The sequence below is a fragment of the Bos mutus genome, chromosome 1 (genome assembly GCF_027580195.1).
Source record: "Bos mutus isolate GX-2022 chromosome 1, NWIPB_WYAK_1.1, whole genome shotgun sequence".
Lineage (NCBI taxonomy): Eukaryota > Metazoa > Chordata > Mammalia > Artiodactyla > Bovidae > Bos > Bos mutus.
In genome coordinates this window covers 67426221-67445229 of record NC_091617.1, presented here as the reverse complement: position 1 = coordinate 67445229, position 19009 = coordinate 67426221, and the positions used below count along the sequence as shown (strand labels likewise).

At 41.3% G+C, this 19009-nt stretch overlaps 1 protein-coding gene across 4 annotated transcripts in view; it reads left to right on the top strand.

Moving 5' to 3' along the window:
* Positions 1-11959: 11959 nt before the first annotated feature.
* The window catches only part of CCDC14 (coiled-coil domain containing 14), a 39081-nt gene continuing 32031 nt past the window's right edge, over positions 11960-19009 (top strand). The window contains exons 1-2 of one of the 4 annotated variants that reach the window (XM_070370286.1): positions 12118-12236; positions 13784-13991. In XM_070370286.1, the coding sequence (XP_070226387.1) occupies positions 13947-13991 (45 nt within the window). In that variant the 5' untranslated portion in view covers positions 12118-12236; positions 13784-13946. Of the gene's footprint in view, positions 12237-12437; positions 12631-13783; positions 13992-19009 lie in introns of those variants that run through there. The other 3 variants (XM_070370288.1, XM_070370276.1, XM_070370267.1) reach the window with 3 other exon arrangements.

Genomic DNA, 19009 nt, shown 5'->3' with positions numbered 1-19009 from the left:
ATTAAAGTGAAGACTGCAGATATATTTAAAGCTTCAGTAGGAAATGCAAAGATTATGGCTCAATTCCACTTTCTCTGTGCTCCATGCCCCCTCTCTCCTGGATGCTGTTCAATCAGGCACCTCTCTAGCCCCAGTTAACCAAAAACTTCCAAGATCCCCAGGGCCCCAAAACAGAAGCTGCTGGACACTCAAGTGTGGAAAGCTGAGTTTGAATCATGTAAGAATGGGATTCTTAACCTGAAATTTTTGGAGAGGCTCCTGAATGCCTCTGATAATGTTGTATAAGAATGTTTCATACATGTGCACATTTGCATTTTTCTGAGGAAAAATTTAAAAGCTTCTAGAAAATTCTCAAAATTGTATAGGAGTTCAAAAAGTTAAGAACCCTTGTGTTAGAAATAATTACAGAAGTCATCAAATGACTTGAGGAAAAGCAATACAGCAGTCTCAGATCTTTCCAAGCAGAACTGAGCTCATGTTTCTAAGCTTTAATTTATTATTCAGTTCACAGCCGATACTTGTTTCCTGGCTACAAATCTTAACTGTGTTTTTAGTTTAGATTTTCATATACTTTGCAACTTTGATGGTTTCCTATAAACTGAAACATGGTTAAACATGGACAAATACTTTCACACTTCAGAGGTGAGACAACTGGAAAAAGTCATTGGTCCAAGGTACTAAATTACAAAATATGGCCTAGACCAAGCTGAGTCATTAACCATGATACTACAGGGACCTAAACTTCCCTATTAGGCTTAAAGGACTGAGTCCTGAATAATTTTGAGTCTTGGGATTCCCTGGTGGTCCAGTGGTTAAGACTCTGCCTTGCAGTACAAAGATGTCAATTTGATCCCTGATCTGGGAAGATTCTAGGCTTCCCTTGTGACTCAACTGGGAAAGAATCAGCCAGCAATGCTGGAGACCTGGGTTTGATCCCTGGGTTGGGAAGATCTCCTGCAGAAGGAATTCTCCAGTATTCTCGCCTGGAGAATTCCATGGACTGTATAGTCCATGGAGTCACTAAGAGTCGGACACGACTGAGCAACTTTCACTGGGAAGATTCCACATGCTTTGGAGTAAGTAAGTCCTGGGTTACAACTACTGAAGCCCTTCTACCTAGAGCCTGGGCTCCACAGGAGAAGCCACCACAGTGAGAAGCCTGTGCACTGCAACTAGAGAGTAGCCCCTGCTCACTGCTTCTAGAGAAAGCCCACGTGCAGCAATGAAGACCCAGCACAGCCAAACATAAAAATAAAGGAAAAAAATAATAATCCTGAGTTTCAGAACATGCAAATAGCAGTCAGCCCCAGTGCAACAAAGGAGTCCAAACACTGGTTGGTTCATTTGTTTACTTAACCATTAAAAAATTCCTACTATGGACACCCCTGGTGGTCCAGTGGCTAAGAATCTGCCTGCCAGTGCAGGGGATTTGGGTTCAATCCCTGGTCTCAGATTCCACATGCCATGGGCAACTAAGCTTGTGCACCACAACTGCTAAAGCCTGTGTGCCCTAGAGCCTGTACATCACAACTAGAGGAAGCCTGAGCACAGCGCAGACCCACTACTGCTGCTGCTGCTGCTAAGTCGCTTCAGTCATGTCCAACTCTGTGCGACCCCATAGACGGCAGCCCACCAGGCCCCACCATCCCTGGGATTCTCCAGGCAAGAACACTGGAGTGGGTTGCCATTTCCTCCTCCAATGCATGAAAGTGAAAAGTGAAAGTGAAGTCGCTCAGTCGTGTCCGACTCCTAGCGACCCCATGGACTGCAGCCTACCAGGCTCCTCCGTCCATGGGATTTGACAGGCAAGAGTACTGGAGTGGGTTGCCATTGCCTTCTCCGAGACCCAGTACAGCCATAAATAAATAAATAAAATTTATCCCACTCTGCACAAGACATGTGCTAGGTATTAGGGATGCTACACTGAATAAGATAAGTTTCTTGCTTTCGTAGAAATGAAATTCTACTTGGGAAGACATCAAGTAACTAATCATGTAAAATAGCTCAGTTGGTAAAGAAACCGCCTGCAATGCAGGAGACCCGGGTTCAATCCCCAGGTTGGGAAGATCCCCTGGAAAAGGGAGAGGCTACCCACTCCAGTATTCTGGCCTGGAGAATCCCATGAACTACCATGGGGTCACAAAGAGTCAGACACAACTGAGTGACTTTCACTTTCAGGTGAAAAGTGGTGCTATAATAGCAAAGTAAGGGGGCACACTAATTAGGCTGCAGGAGTGGAGCAGAAGGAAAGACTTTCTTGAGAAACTAACAGGAGAGAGAACTCAGAAGACCATGGCTTCAGTTACTGCAGATGATTGAGAAATGGTTTCTGTAGCCTATACCTCCCTGCCAAGCTCCAGATTCAAATATCTAGTAGCCTACTTGATATTATTTCTTGTATGATTCCAATGAACTCCCAATCTACATGCCCCCAAATGAGTTCTTCAGTTCAGTTCAGTTCAGTCACTCAGTCGTGTCCAACTCTTTGCGACCCCATGAATCACAGCATGCCAGGCCTCCCTGTCCATCACCAACTCCCGAAGTTCACTCAGACTCACGTCCATCGAGTCAGTGATGCCACCCAGCCATCTCATCCTCTGTCGTCCCCTTCTCCTCCTGCCCCCAATCCCTCCCAGCATCAGAGTCTTTTCCAATGAGTCAACTCTTCGCATGAGGTGGCCAAAGTACTGGAGTTTCAGCTTTAGCATCATTCCTTCCAAAGAAATCCCAGGGCTGATCTCCTTCAGAATGGACTGGTTGGATCTCCTCGCAGTCCAAGGGACTCTCAAGAGTCTTCTCCAACACCACAGTTCAAAACCATCGATTCTTCGGCACTCAGCCTTCTTCACAGTCCAACTCTCACATCCATACATGACCACAGGAAAAACCACAGCCTTGACTAGACGAACCTTTGTTGGCAAAGTAATGTCTCTGCTTTTGAATATGCTATCCAGGTTGGTCATAACTTTCCTTCCAAGGAGTAAGCGTCTTTTAATTTCATGGCTGCAGTCACCAACTGCAGTGATTTTGGAGCCCCCCAAAAATAAAGTCTGACACTGTTTCCACTGTTTCCCCATCTATTTCCCATGAAGTGATGGGATCAGATGCCATGATCTTCGTTTTTTGAAGGTTGAGCTTTAAGCCAATCTTTTCACTCTCCACTTTCACTTTCAAGAGGCTTTTTTTTTAAATTTTATTTTATTTTTAAACTTTACATAATTGTATTAGTTTTGCCAAATATCAAAATGAATCCACCACAGGTATACATGTGTTCCCCATCCTAAACCCTCCTCCCTCCTCCCTCCCCATACCATCCCTCTGGGTCGTCCCAGTGCACTAGCCCCAAGCATCCAGTATCGTGCATCAAACCTGGACTGGCATCTCGTTTCATACATGATATTTTACATGTTTCAATGCCATTCTCCCAAATCTTCCCACCCTCTCCCTCTCCCACAGAGTCCTCTTCACTTTCTGCCATAAGGGTGGTGTCATCTGCATATCTGAGGTTATTGATATTTCTCCTGGCAGTCTTGATTCCAGCTTGTGTTTCTTCCAGTCCAGCGTTTCTCATGATGTACTCTGCATATAAGTTAAATAAGCAGGGTGACAATATACAGCCTTGACGTACTCCTTTTCCTATTTGGAACCAGTCTGCTGTGCCATGTCCAGTTCTAACTGTTGCTTCCTGACCTGCATACAGGTTTCTCAAGAGCAGGTCAGGTGGTCTGGTATTCCCATCTCTTTCAGAATTTTCCACAGTTGATTGTGATCCACACAGTCAAAGGCTTTGGCATAGTCAATAAAGCAGAAATAGATGTTTTTCTGGAACTCTCTTGCTTTTTCCATGATCCAGTGGATGTTGGCAATTTGATCTCTGGTTCCTCTGCCTTTTCTAAAACCAGCTTGAACATCAGGAAGTTCACGGTTCACATATTGCTGAAGCCTGGCTTGGAGAATTTCGAGCTTTACTTTACTAGCATGTGCTGCTGCTGCTAAGTCGCTTCAGTCGTGTCCGACTCTGTTCGACCCCATAGACGGCAGCCCACCAGGCCCTGCCGTCCCTGGGATTCTCCAGGCAAGAACACTGGAGTGGGTTGCCATTTCCTCCTCCAATGCATGAAAGTGAAAAGTAAAAGTGAAGTCGCTCAATCGTGTCCGACTCTTAGCGACCCCATGGACTGCAGCCTACGAGGCTTCTCCGTCCATGGGATTTTCCTGGCAAGAGTACTGGAGTGGGGTGCCATTGCCTTCTCCCACTAGCATGTGAGATGAGTGCAATTGTGCGGTAGTGTGAGCATTCTTTGGCATTGCCTTTCTTTGGGATTGTAATGAAAACTGACCTTTTCCAGTCCTGTGGCCACTGCTGAATTTTCCAAATTTGCTGGCATATTGAGTGCAGCACTTTCACAGCATCATCTTTCAGGATTTGAAATAGCTCCACTGGAATTCCATCACCTCCACTAGTTTTGTTCGTAGTGATGCTTTCTAATGAGTTCTTAGTTTGTATTTTTTCATAATAAAATGTTAGGGGGAAATGAGTTCATACACTTAGCTCCTAAATGTGGATCTCTCCCACCACTCATCCAGATACAAAACCTAGAAACCAAAGCAATGTAAAAAACCTCCCCTTTACCTTACTTCCCAAATTTATCACTAAGTCCTGTTCATTTACTTCCTATGCTTCTCTTGCATCTGTCCTCTTCATCTCCTGTCACACCTCCCTCTGTTCTAGCTACAAATGTATTTCCTCTGAACACTACGGTGGCTTTCTTTAAGTCTGATCATGGTAGCAAACAGAAAACACTCTGAACTAAGATTTTAATGATAATTAAAAAGCTTTACAGAGTTGTGGATGAGGAAACCAACGAGGAGTGTTGAGATGCCCAGACACTCCCAAACACTAGCAAAGAGAGGGAAATGTTTTATTGCAGCCTGCAGAGAACTGGAGCCCAGTGGCTCATCCGAGTTGTAGTCTCAGAGAGCCAAGGCATCAGCCAGAATGTGCTAGGAGGGGAGGAATATTCCAGTTTCTCTCCTCTTTTCCTCCTATCTTCTGCCAGGTGATGCCTATTGATTAAACAAAACCTAAAGTGAAAACCCAATTCTGAGTGATGCTATCCTTAAGAGTGAGTACCCAGGGCATGGAGAAGGGCAGAGAATGGATAGGCAGAAAATGGGGAGATCTATCTATACTGATGATTTCCTTTTCTAAAAACATCCTTTATACTAGGGGCTGGCACTCTTTCTGTAAAGGATAAGGTTGTAAATATTTTAGGCTTTGCAGGCTATAGAGTCTATATTGCAATTACTCAAATTTGCAGCTTTAAGACAGAAGCAACCATAAATAATATGTAAACAATGAGTGTGACAGTGTCCCAACAACATTTTATTTATGACACTGAAGTATAATTTTCCTATAATTTCACGTCATGAAATATTATTCTTTTGATTTTTAAAAAACAATTTAAAATGTAAAAACTGCTGACAACTGTACAAAAAAAGGTGGCAGATTGGATGTGGCCAGGGGCTATGGATTGTGGATTCTTGCTCTATGCTGCAGTCAGTAATATTTATTAAACACCATTCATTTCACTCCATTTTACACTTTGACACATTCCTATTGCCCTTAGCACAATCCAAATCCTTAATGTGGCCTATGAGAACTGCATAGTCTGACCCCCATATATGTGTTTATCCCTGCTGTCAGCACTTGAGCAACAAGTCTCTCTTACTCATCATCATACTGTCTCCACAAGTTTAGAATATCTTTCTCTCTCCTATCTAGTTTATTCTTCAGATCTCAACACACTGTAGCAGTACTTGAAATAGCAGAGCAGGGAAGAGGGAGGAGAATTCTGGAAATACTGTGGAATAGGAATCACCAGAATCTCTCTCCCCACCTAGACAACAGTTACACTTGGAGAATCTGTTTGATGTAATTATTTTGGAACTCTGGAGTCAATTGAAATGCTGAAATTTTTAGGGGGATGGCTAGTATGGTAAATTGAAGCTAATTTCAATTTTAGCTCTTAGTACAGTAGCAGCAACCCATGCTTCACTCCCAGTCCAATTCCAGGCAGCCACACATAGGTTCCAGGAGCAGCTTGCACACAGCTTGTGGGAGCCAGGATGGGCAAAAAGCTCCTCATCCTACAAATGTTGGGTATCTGTGCTCTGATCATTGTTGCTTCTGATCATAGAGGTTCAGACTAAGAGGTGGGTAGCCTTTGTCGTACTTGCCTCCATTGTTGGAAGCCCTTCCCCCTCTGGTTGAAGTGACTCACTGGATTTAAAGGACTGGTATCCTTTCTTCTGGAGAAAGCAATGGTAACCCACTCCAGTCTTCTTGCCTGGAGAACCCTATGGGCAGAGGAGCCTGGCGGGCTACAGTCCACGGTGTCGCAAAGAGTCGGACACGACTGAGTGGCTAAACCAAACCATCCTTTCTTCCTCCTTTCATTTTTCTCTTTTTCCTATTTTAAGAGTCAGACAGTAAAGACTGGGATATTCAAAAGCAACAGTATACATAGGGAAAATTAGAACATGACCATACATGCCCAGGGAAACATGCAGGTTCAGAAAAGCACTGAGAAGACCTTACATTCTGCCAGAGATGGAAAACCTCATCCTGAAATTCAATGGGAATCTCAAAGTACTCTGAATAGACAAAAGAACCTTGAAAGAGAGGAACAAAGTTGGAAGAGTCACACTTTCTGATTTCAAACTTACTACAAAGCTTCCATCATAAAAACAGTTCAGTGTTGGCATAAAGGCAGATAAATAAAACAATGGAATAGATAGCCCAGAAATAAAGCATTACATACACAGTCAAATATTTTTGGGCTGCCAGGACCATTCAATGGAAAAAGGACAGTCCTTTCAAAAAATAATACTAGGAAAATTGGATATCCACACTCAAAAGGATGCATTTAGACCCTTATCTAATATAAGAATGAAATAAAAATGGATCGAAGACCTAGATAAATGTAAGACTTAAAATATAGAAATGTTAGAAGAAAACACAGGGCAAATCTTCATGACATGGATATGCCAATGATTTCTTGGATGTGACAGCAAAAACATAGGTAAGGAAAGAAAAAAAAGGGAAAAATTGGAAATTTCATGAAAATAAAAAATTTTGTATATCAAGAGTCAGTATCAACAGAATAAAAAGACAAATCACAGAATGAAAGAAAATATTTGCAAATCATATATATGACAAGAGATTAATATCCAAAATTTGCACAGAACTCCTAAAAATCAACAACAAAAATACAACTCAACTTTTAAAAAGGCAAAGGCCTTGAACAGACATTTCTCCAAAGAAAATATGTGGATGGCCAATAAGCATATGAAAAGATGCTCAACAATATTAATCATTCAGTTCAGTTCAGTCACTCAGTTGTGTCCAAATCTTTGTGACCCCATGGACTTCAGCATGCCAGGCTTCCCTGTCCACTGCCAACCCCTGGAACTTGCTCAAACTCATGTCCATTGAGTCGGTGATGCCATCCAACCATCTGATCCTCTGTTGTCCCCTTCTGCTCCCACCTTCAATCTTTCTCAGCATCAGGGTCTTTCCCAATGAGTCAGTTCTTTGCATCAGGTGGGGAAAGTATTGGAATGTCAGCTTCAGCATCAGTCCTTCCAATGAATATTCAGAACTGATTTCCTTTAGGATGGACTGATTAGATCTCCTTGCAGTCCAAAGGACCCTCAAGAGTCTTCTCCAACACCACCGTTCAAAAGCATCAATTCTTCGGCGGTCAGCTTTCATTATAGTCCAACTCTCATATCCATACATGACAACTGGAAAAACAGCTTTGAATAGACAAAACTTTGTTGGTAAAGTGATGTCTCTGCTTTTTAATATGCTGTCTAGGTTAGTCATAGCTTTTCTTCCAAGGAGCAAATGTCTTTTAATTTCATGGCTGCAGTTGCCATCTGCAGTGATTTTGGAGCCCCCCAAAAATAAAGTCTCTCACTGTTTTCATTGTTTCCCCATCTATTTGAAGTGGGGGGAATGAAGTGATGGGACTGGATGCCATGATCTTAGCTTTTTGAATGCTGAGTTTTAAGCGAACTTTTTCACTCTCCTCTTTCACCTTCATCAAGAGGCTCTTTAGTTCTTCTTCACTTTCTGCCATAAGGGTAGTGTCATCTGCATATCTGAAGTTTATTGATATTTCTCCCTGCAGTCTTGATTCCAGCTTGTGCTTCATCCAGCTCAGCATTTCACATGATGTACTCTGCATATAAGTTAAATAAGCAGGGTGACAATATATAGCCTTGACATACTCCTTTCCCAATTTGGAACCAGTCTGTTGTTCCACGTCCGGTTCTAACTGTTGCTTCTTGACTTACATACAGATTTCTCAGGAGGCAGGTAAGGTGGTCTGGTATTCCCCTCTCTTGAAGAATTTTCTAGAGTTTGTTGTGATCCACACAGTCAAAGGCTTTGGCATAGTCAATAAAGCAGAAGTAGATGTTTTTCTGGAATTCTCTTGCTTTTTTGATGATCCATTGGATGTTGGCAATTTGATCTCTGGTTCCTCTGCCTTTCTAAATCCAGCTTGAACATCTGGAAGTTCACAGTTCACATACTGTTGAAGTCTGGCTTGGAGAATTTTGAGCATTACTTTGCTAGCGTGTGGGATGAGTGCAATTGTGTGGCAGTTTGAGTATTCTTTGGCATTGCCTTTCTTTGGGATTGGAACGAAAATTGACCTTTTCCAGTCCTGTGGCCACTGCTGAGTTTTCCAAATTTGCTGGCATATTGAGTGCAGCACTTTCACAGCATCATCTTTTAGGACTTTAAATAGCTCAACTGAAATTCCATCACCTCCACTAGCTTTGTTCGTAGTGATGCTTCCGAAGGCCCACTTGACTTCCCATTCCAGGATGTCTGGCTCTAGGTGAGTGATCACACCATCATGATTATCTGGGTCATAAAGATCTTTTTTGTATAGTTCTTCTGTGTATTCTTGTCACCTCTTCTTAATATCTTCAGTTTCTGTTAAGGTCCATACCATTTCTGTCCTTTATTGTGCCCATCTTTGCATGAAAACTTCCCTTGGTATCTCTAATTTTCTTGAAGGGATCTCTAGTCTTTCCCATTTTATTGTTTTCCTCTATGTCTTTGCATTGTTCACTGAGGAAGGCTTTCTTATCTCTCCTTGATAGTCTTTGGAAATTTGCATTCAAACAGTATGCCTTTCCTTTTCTCCTTACCTTTACCTCTCTTCTTTTCTCAGCTACTTATAAAGCCTCCTCTATTAATCATTAGGGAAATTCAAATCAAAATTACAGTGAAATACCACCTCCCACCAATTAGGATGGTCTTGTAGCTCAGTTGGTAAAGAATCTGCCTGCAATGCAGGATACCCGGGTTCGATCCCTGGGTCAGGAAGATCCCCTGGAGAAGGAAATGGCAACCCACTCCAGTATTCTTGCCTGGAGAATCCCATGGACAGAGGAGCCTAGCAGGCTACAGTCCATGGGGTCGCTAGAGTCAGACACGACTTAGCAACTAAACCACCACCACTACCATCAAAAAAAACAAAGAAAAGAAAATAACAAGTGTTGGGGAGAACGTGGAGAAATTGGAACCCTTGTGCACTGTTGATGGGAATGTAAAATGGTGCAGCCGTTGTGGAAAAGAGTATGGTGGTTTGTCAAAAAGTTTAATAGTAGAACTATCATATGATCCAGTAGTTCTGGGTATATACCCAAAAGAATTGAAAGCAGAGTCTGGAAAAGATACTAGTACACCCATGTTTATAGAAACAATATTCATCACGATAGCTAAAATTTTGAAGCAACCCAAGTCCATCAAGAGATAGATGGATAGATAAATGTGGCATATACATACAATGGAATATTATTTAGCTTCAAAAAGAAAGGAAATTTTGATACATGCTACAACATTGATAGACCTTGAAGACAAGTAAAGTATGCCAGTCTTGAAATAATATTCCATTGTATGTAATGCCACATTTATCTGTCCATCAGGGACTGGAGGATGGGTGAATGGGGATTCATTGTTCGATGGCTACAGTATTTTAGTTTTACAAGATGAAGAGTTCTGGAGATGTATGGTGGTGATGGGTGCACAATATTGCAATGTATTTACAACTGCTGAATTGTACACTTAATATTGGTTCAGAGGGCAAATTTTATGATTTGTCTATTTTTCCACAATAAAAAAATTTTAATTAAAAAAAAAGCATCAGGAACTATTATATTAAAAACTTATAAAGAGGTAAAAACCCCAATGAAACAAACAAACAATACTGGACGGGAGAAGCATAAAATTCCAAAGATTAGGGAAATGACCATCAGGTAGCCATTTTGTAATTGTAGGTTAATAAACAACTTTGATGAGATATTAAAACACTCATTTTCAGTAATACGTATCCTATTGTATTGTAACTGTAGTATATTTGTATGTTATTCACTTGCTCCTTGGTTACCATGGGATTGTTGTTATTGGTTGTTTAGTCGGTAAGTCCTATCTAACATCTTTGAGACCCCATGGACTGTAGCCCATCAGCCTCCTCTGTCCACGGGAATTCCCAGGCAAGAATACCTGAGTGGGTTGCCATTTCCTCCTCCAGGGAATCCTCCTCACCCAGGGATTAAACTGGATTTCTCCTGCATTGCAGGCAGATTCTTCACTGCTAAGCCACCGGGGAAGCCCATAGCTTAGCCTAGCCTACATTAAACATGCTCAAACACAGTGCACTGTCCTCACGCTGTGGTTGGCTGGGAACTGAGGCTCCCTAAGATGCCCAGCGTCATGAGAGAGTATCTTACCTCATATCACTAGGCTGGGAAAGATCAAAATCCAAAATTAAAAGTACAGTTTCTACTGAACACATATTGCTTTCAAACCATCGTAATGCTGAAAAATCCTAGCTGGACCATCATAAATGGGGACTGTCTGTATGTAGTTGGAAAAAGTCTAGAAGGGAATGTATCAATCTAGTGGGAACATGAGTTTTATTTCTTTATCTGCTTCCTAAAATATGCCTGTATTAATTAGGAAAAATCAGTATAAGTTTTGAAAAATCAACTAAGAAAAAACTGAAAACAGTCGAATATGTTAAACACTTTATAGGATAGATGAAGAGGGAAGAGAGAGTTCTCAGTATAATCTAATTCAAAGCTAAATTTATCAAATATCTAGTTTCGCCAAATCACTCAGTACAAGTGTGCAATATATTGGTACATAGATTTCAGCTTTTGGATTATTTTAATGGTAATTAGGACTTGCAAGACGTAGATCTTTTTCTTTCTTACTTTAAAATGAAATAAGTTGGGTTAATTTCTCTCCAGCTCGATTTAAAACAGTAACCCCAAACTCAGTACTTTAAAAACAAAGACAGTCCATTAAAATTCGTGCAGCACGCCAATGGTAAGAATACTGTGCTATTCTTTGTTAACAGTGATTACCTCCACTGAAGAAACAACTATGCCTGGAAGTAAAACTAAAATCGCAGCTAATGAGCACGATTATTAGGCCACAGAATAAAAAATATTAAATTGCTATCAGAATCACACAAAGAAAACAGGGCGTAGGATTGATGTTTATTGATTACCAAGAACAAAAACATTCAAAATGGTATACAAAACACCAACTAAAAATACAGGGTCAAAATCCAGAGACAGTGCAATGCCTTCTGAAACCTATTCGCGTTCTACCGTAGTCCCTTCCTCTGTCGTGGCGGGTCCCCGTTGCCACTTCCCCTAGCAGATGCAGGACAACGGCTCTCCCTCCAGTGGAAGCCCTCGCAGCAGCAAACTCAGGTCTCCCAGGTAATGACGGACTCTGGTCAGCCCAATGCTCCCGCTCCTCATCCCGCCCTCCTCCGCCCCGCCCTCCTCCGCCCCGCCCCTCTCGGCCCCGCCCCGCCCCAGTCCCGCAGCGTTCGCCGGCGTTCTGTGGACTTCTCTCACCCTGCAGCCGAGTGTGACGAGCCGGGGCCGGGAGGGGTCTATTGCGCAAACCCAAGGCGCCGTGCGGTGGGTCGAAGAGAGGTTCTGGTTGCGCGCCCGGGACTATGAAGCGCAGCATTCGGCGGGCTCCTTCCCGGAAGCGGAAGCTCGAGGGGCGGGCCAAGGGCGGCCGAGAGTCGGCGGCGGTTAATTCCTTTTATCTTGCGGCTTTGCTTCACTCCGCTTGGACTTTACTGAAGCTGCGAGGGATGGTCAGGTCTGGATCTCGACCGGGCCAGGTGAGGTCTGCGGACCTGAGGCGTCCACTGTGGGGGTGGAGAGGGACGGAGGTAGTCCTCGGGCCTGGAGACGTGGAAAGCCCCCTTTGAAAAAAATAAAAACAGTGCTGCCGCGTTAAAAAATGCTGCGACAGGAGACGAGGCGGAGGGTGGGTGTGCGTACCTAATCTTAACGCCCTAACACAGTTGTTCTGCCTGTAGATGTAGATTCTGTTTTAATCGTTGTGGTCCAACTGAGCGCTGGCTTTGGTGTGGTCCCCGGGTTCGAGTCCAGCCTCAGCCGCTGGATGCGTGACTTAATATCTCGGAGCCTCACGACGTTGTTGCATCAACTCCAGGTTCCCAGCTTTTCCAACAAGTGCTGCTATTAGCTGGTTTTCCGTCACAGTTGCTGGTATTTTACTACTAGTTTTTTTTTTAAAGTCTCCCAAGGAGTGTCCCTGCATTTAGCCTCATCCTTCTCAAATGCACACCCCTCATCAATTCTCTGCTAAAAATCCAACTCTGGAACATTTCCCCCCCCCCCAACATAAACATCCCAGTTCTTTGACCTGTCAGCACAGCCATTTTTCGACGTGGCCAGTGCGTTCCCTACCAGCCCCCACCTCCATCCCAGGAATATCCAACGCTCTTCAGCTATTTCTTCCACAGTGCCCTGAGTGCCCGCGTTCTTTCAGGCTTCTGTGCCTTTGCCTTTTGTTCTGCCGAGAATGATGTCCTCTCCCCCTGAAATCTCCACTTTTCATCTCCTGTCCCTTCAGCTCAAGTACCGCTTCTAGAAGCCTTGTCGGGCCCTGTCAACATTTACATTGTTTGGGTGCCCTCAGCTCCCGTTTTGTGCCTTTACTAAAATCCAGGCTAGAGACATTGCTCATCTTCCTATGCTACTAAGCAGTTTATCTCTGTCTTTTCAGGTAATCAGTCAGTCAACCAATAGCAATCAATCAAGCCTTATGCAGACCCTCTACCTAGAGTGGTGATCTTACGCCTCCTTAAGTGTAACCATACCACCCTTCTTTCCCCTTTCATTTTTGCTCTTCCTTTATTTATCAACTCACTTTTAATGCTGTCTCCCCTATTAATGTGAATCTTATACTTTTCCCCAAGGCTTGGCTCAAGACTTTCTTCATGAATGCTTCCAGACCAGTCCCACCCTTATAGTTCTTTCTTTTGTGTTGAATGAACTCAGACTTCGTGCAGTCAGCAAGGGGAAAAACATGGTTTTTGTAGTCATGGTCACCTACCAATTCAGATTCCAGTTCTGCCACTACTGTCATAGTGATAGTAAGCAAAGTACTTTTTACTTCTCTGAGATTTCTTTTTCTTTTCTACAAAGTAGGTGTAATATCCTGCCTTAAAGAATTGAGGAGATTAAATGAGAGAACCTGGTAAAACATCTATTTCACACTTGGCATAAATTGTGCAACACAACGTAGTCCCCTTAAAAACAGCTTATTACTGTCAATAATCACAGCTAACATTTGGGTAGCACTTATGTGACAGGTATTATTCTGTGTGCTTTTACATATGCTGCTGCTGCTGCTAAGTCGCTTCAGTTGTGTCCGACTCTGTGCGACCCCATAGACGGCAGCCCACCAGGCTCCTCCCTCCCTGGGATTCTCCAGACAAGAATGCTGGAGTGGGTTGCTATTTCCTTCTCCAGTGCATGAAAGTGAAGTTACTCAGTCATGTCCGACTCTTCGTGACCTAATGGACTGCAGCCTACCAAGCTCCTGTTTCCATGGGATTTTCCAGGCAAGAGTACTGGAGTGGGTTGCCATTTATTCTCATTTAATCTTCACAGTAGGCTTAGGAAGTAGATAATAATCCTCATTTTATAGATGAGGAAGTTGAGGGATGCAGAGTTCAGATAACTTCTCTAGTTATACAGCTGGTTAGCAGTAGAGACAGGCTTTAGACCTGTCTAAAGCCTGACATAGTTGGTGCTGGAGTCCATTTAAACATCTGTTCTTAGGTGTATGACTCTGAACAAGCCACCTTTCTGAAATGTAGGTTCCTACCTCACAGAAATAATAACTAACAGGGTGTTGATTAAGTGGAAATGAAAGTCTTTGAAGACTAAATTATTCCACAAATATAATTTTATCTTGCACTTGTTGGTAGGAGATACAGCTCCTAAGAGGTACTTATGTTTTTCTCAAATAAGTAAAAGTTTCTTGCTAATACTTAGTGGAAGTAAATGTGGGATAAAACAAACATTCTCTTATGTATTGCCATTTGGGGCACTTGTTTTGAAAAGTGGTTTTGCAGTTTGTATCTAGGGGCACTAAAGGCATTAAACAATGAATAACTTATCAAATAATTAAGCTTTCAGTCCTGAATATGAAAAGGTATTTCCAGTATATGAAACGATTTATTTCAGATTTGTATTTTAACTGAAAAATATGAAGCACTCCAAGGGCACATTACTTCCATTTATGAAAATAGTATACAACTGTTAAAATTTTTTGAACTTTTTTAATATGGAAAAAGATTTGAAAGTAAAAACACAACACTCAAAATTGCAACTGTCTGGTCATGGTGACTAAATAATCCATATGAAGCCTCAGTAGCAAAGAGTACAGCTAGTGCCTAGATCTTGGTTTCTATTAATAAATACTGTTGTCCACGGGAAGGAATCACTACTTTTTGGGGAAATGGTCAACTCTAGGGTTGGGGCCTGGATATATCAAAGTAAAAAGCTGCACAGCTTCTCACAACACTGAAAAGTCAACTTATGGAATGAGGAAAAATATTTAAAACTACATATCTGATAAAAGGTTCATAATCATAATATACAAGGAACTCCTACATTTCAGTAGCATTCATAGGCAAGGTACTTGAATAGGCATTTCTCCAAAGAAGACATATAGATGGTCAGCAAGTATATGGAAAGATGCTCAATATCACTGATCAGGGGAATGCAAATCGAAGCCACAGCAAGATATCACCTCACACCTGTTGGGATGGCTATCATAAAAACAAAACCAACCCAGAAGATAACAAGTGTTGATGAGGATATGGAGAAATTTGAACCCTTGTACACCATTCATGGGAATGTCAGGGTGCAACTGTTATGAAAAATCATGAAATTTCCTCCAAAATTAAAAGTAGAATTGTTATGTGATCCAGCATTCTCACTTTGGTTGTTTATCCAGGAGAGTTAAACATAGAATCTTAAGAGATATTTTCACTCACATGTTCATTATAACATTCACAATAGCTAAGATGTGATAACAACCTAAATGTCCATTTATGGATTAGTGGATACACAATGGAATATTATTCAGCCTTTAAAAAGGAAGGAAATCATGCTATATGCAACATAAATGTATCTTGAGGATACTTTGCTAAGTGAAATAAGCCAGTTCAGTTCAGTTCAGTCATTCAGTCGTGTCCAGCTCTTTGTGACCCCATGAACTGCAGCACACCAGGCCTCCCTGTCCATCACCAATTGCCGAAGTCTACCCAAACCCATGTCCACTGAGTCGGTGATGCTGTCTATCTCATCCTCTGTCATCCCTTCTCCTCAATCTTTCCCAGCATCAGGGTCTTTTCAAATGAGTCAGCTCTTTGCATCAGGTGGCCAACATATTGGAGTTTCAGCTTCAGCATCAGTCCGTCCAATGAACACCCAGGACTGATCTTTAGGATGGACTGGTTGGATCTCCTTGCAGTCCAAGGGACTCTCAAGAGTCTTCTCCAACACCACACTTCAAAAGCATCAATTCTTCAGCTCTCAGCTTTCTTTATAGTCCAACTCTCACATCCATACAAGACTACTGGAAAAACCATAGTCCGACTAGACGGACCTTTGTTGGCAAAGTAATGTCTCTGCTTTTTAAAATGCTGTCTAGGTTGGTCATAACTTTCCTTTCAAGGAGTAAGTGTCTTTTAATTTCATGGCTTCAGTCACCATCTGCAGTGATTTGGGAGCCAAGAAAAATAAAATCAGCCACTGTTTCCCCATCTATTTGCCATGAAGTGATGGGACCAGATGTCATGATCTTAGTTTTCTGAATGTTGAGCTTTAAGCCAACTTTTTCACTCTCTTTAACTTTCATCAAGAGGCTCTTTAGTTCTTTACTTTCTGCCATAAGGGTGGTGTCATCTGCATCATTCTGTTTATATGAGGTATCTAAAATAGCTAGACTCATAGAAACAGTAAGTAGGGTGGTTGTTGCCAGGGGCTGGAGGGAGAGAAATGGAGAGATGCTATTCAGTGGGCATAAAGTTTTAGTTATGTACAATGAATAAGCTCTGTTAGATTTATGAGATATATCTAAGAGATCTGCTGTAAACATGTGGAATTGAAGTGAAAGTGAAGTCACTCAGTCATGTCTGACTCTTCAACCCCATGGTATGTAACCTGCCAGGCTCCTCCATCCTTGGAATTTTCCAGGCAAGAATACTAGAGTGGGTTGCCATTTCCTTCTCCAGGCAATCTTAATCCAGGGATGGAACCTGGGTCTCCCACATTGAGGGCAGACTCTACCGTCTGAGCCACCAGGGAATCCCATAAACATCATACTACAGTTAACAATTGATGTACACTTAAAATTTGTTGAGGGTAGATTTCATGTTACCACAATGGGGAGAAAAAAAAAGCTGGGGGGTGGGGTGGGACCTGGAGATCTTTATTGTAAGGAATGGCTCAAAAATAATGGTGATGTGTTGAAATGATACAGGGACTGGTTTGAAAAGACTCCTATTGGCAGAATCTGGGACAGTTTGAGCATTAATATAAATAATGATAATCATCAGAACCCATTAAATAAACTAGGAATCAATGAGTCCATACTAGCGAACAAAGAAGTACTTCAATGAAGTACTTCACTAAGGTTGAATGCCAGCTAATAAATCTAGAATGAATGATGTAAGTTAGAAAAATCACCTATTTGACAAATGATTAAGGCAGGAATCCTCAATGAATGCTACTCGATGAAAGTTTGATGAATAGGATGTCTGCATAATCTTCAAGTATCTCCCCACAAAATGCTTAATATTTACAAAGGAAAAAATAGTAACCTGGTGAAAAATCTGGCAGGCACCACCTTAAATAATCAAACTTTACATCCCTAGTAATGGGACAAACTAATATATGCCTGCTCATACGATATTGAGATAAATACAACATTCCTTTTGTGATATTCCTGCCAAAAAAGCACAACCTGAATCTAATCAAGGGGAAGCAGACAAGTCTAAATGCTTACCAGAGGGACATTCTACCAAAGTAACTGCTCATATTCTTTGAATATGTCAAGGCTGTAAAAGACAATGAATGACACCTCTAGGAACTGTTCCCGAGTAAAGGAGACAAAAGAGAAATGACAGCTTAAAATGCTTCGTATGATCCTGGATTTATGGGATAAGGGCCATAATTTTTTTTTTTAATATAAAGGACAGTATTTTGATAATTGGCAAAATGTGAATAAGATCTGTAGATTAGATTATAGTATGGTTTCACTGTTAATTTCCTGATTTTGATAATTTGGTTTTATGAGAGAGTGACCTTGTCCTTAGGAAATATTTAGGAGTAAATAAATATAAAGGAGTATCATGTCTGTAACATAATCTGAAATGGTTCAGACAAAAAGTAATACTATACATTTTTGAAAGGGAGAAGATGGCAGATGTAGTAAAATGTCAGCAGTTGTGGAATCTTGGTAGCATTATACTGTTCTTTGTACTATTATTTCAAAATAAAGAATACAAAATAAATTTGAAGGGAATCTTCCAGTATCACACTGTTGCAGGGTGCTTTATTCTGGTTAATTTTCTTTACCTGATTTTGTAATATGACCTAATGTGTGTGTGTATGTGTTTCGGTGAAATGCTGAATATAATCTTTCAATTATGCCATCATGCCATATATTTATCTCAACAGTATACTTTTTAAATTCTGAAAGATAATTATTGTGGTAGTTGTTTTTAGACTTAGCATGATGGTTTGGTTTTTTATTATGGTCCTGGACAGGACACCAACATAGATAGTGTGAAAGGAAAGCCCCTTAGGGTCTAGTAGAGTTGTGTTATATGGCATCTTATTTCCGCCAATGTTGGTTCTCGCTGCTGCTTTTTGACTCCCTCATATTCTAAGTTATCTTAAGGGGAAGTGAAACTTTATAATTCCAGAAAGTTTAATAGTAATTGCTCAAAGGTATCTTGAGATGAAATATGTAAACATGCCAAGAAAAATCCTAAGTGTAACTGCCAACAGTGACTACACCTAAAGGGTAAAATGAGGGAGTGAGTAGGAAATTTAACCATGTCTTTCAAAAATTATATTTTGAATAGATATTATATTTAAATAATGTGAAGTTATTAAGATATAAAAACGTATACCATGGAAAGTCTCCCTTGTTCTGTCCCCCAGATTCTGAGTTTCCCTCCCCAGGGGCAAGCACAGTTGACTTGCTTCTTGTGTAACTCCCAGCGTATTGGATGTGTGTAGAAGCAAATGAGTAGAGTTTTCACGTGCTGGTCTTGTCAGGCATTCTAAAGAATGTGGAAAAATAGAATCAGAGTTATGAACTCTGCCCTATGTCTTGAGTTAATGTATTTTGAAGACCTAGGGGAAGTAGAATATTTTGAGGGATTGAGTATAGTCCAGACTTACTATAGTAGATACTTCTGGTTAAAGTAAAATTTCAACTTCAGTCTTCAACTTACATAAGACTTAAGGAACAAAGGTATGTGTTGCTTGCTTGACAGTTTATATAGAAAAAAAAATTTATGAGTTCAGTTGTAATAGTGGATTTTATTAAAATTAA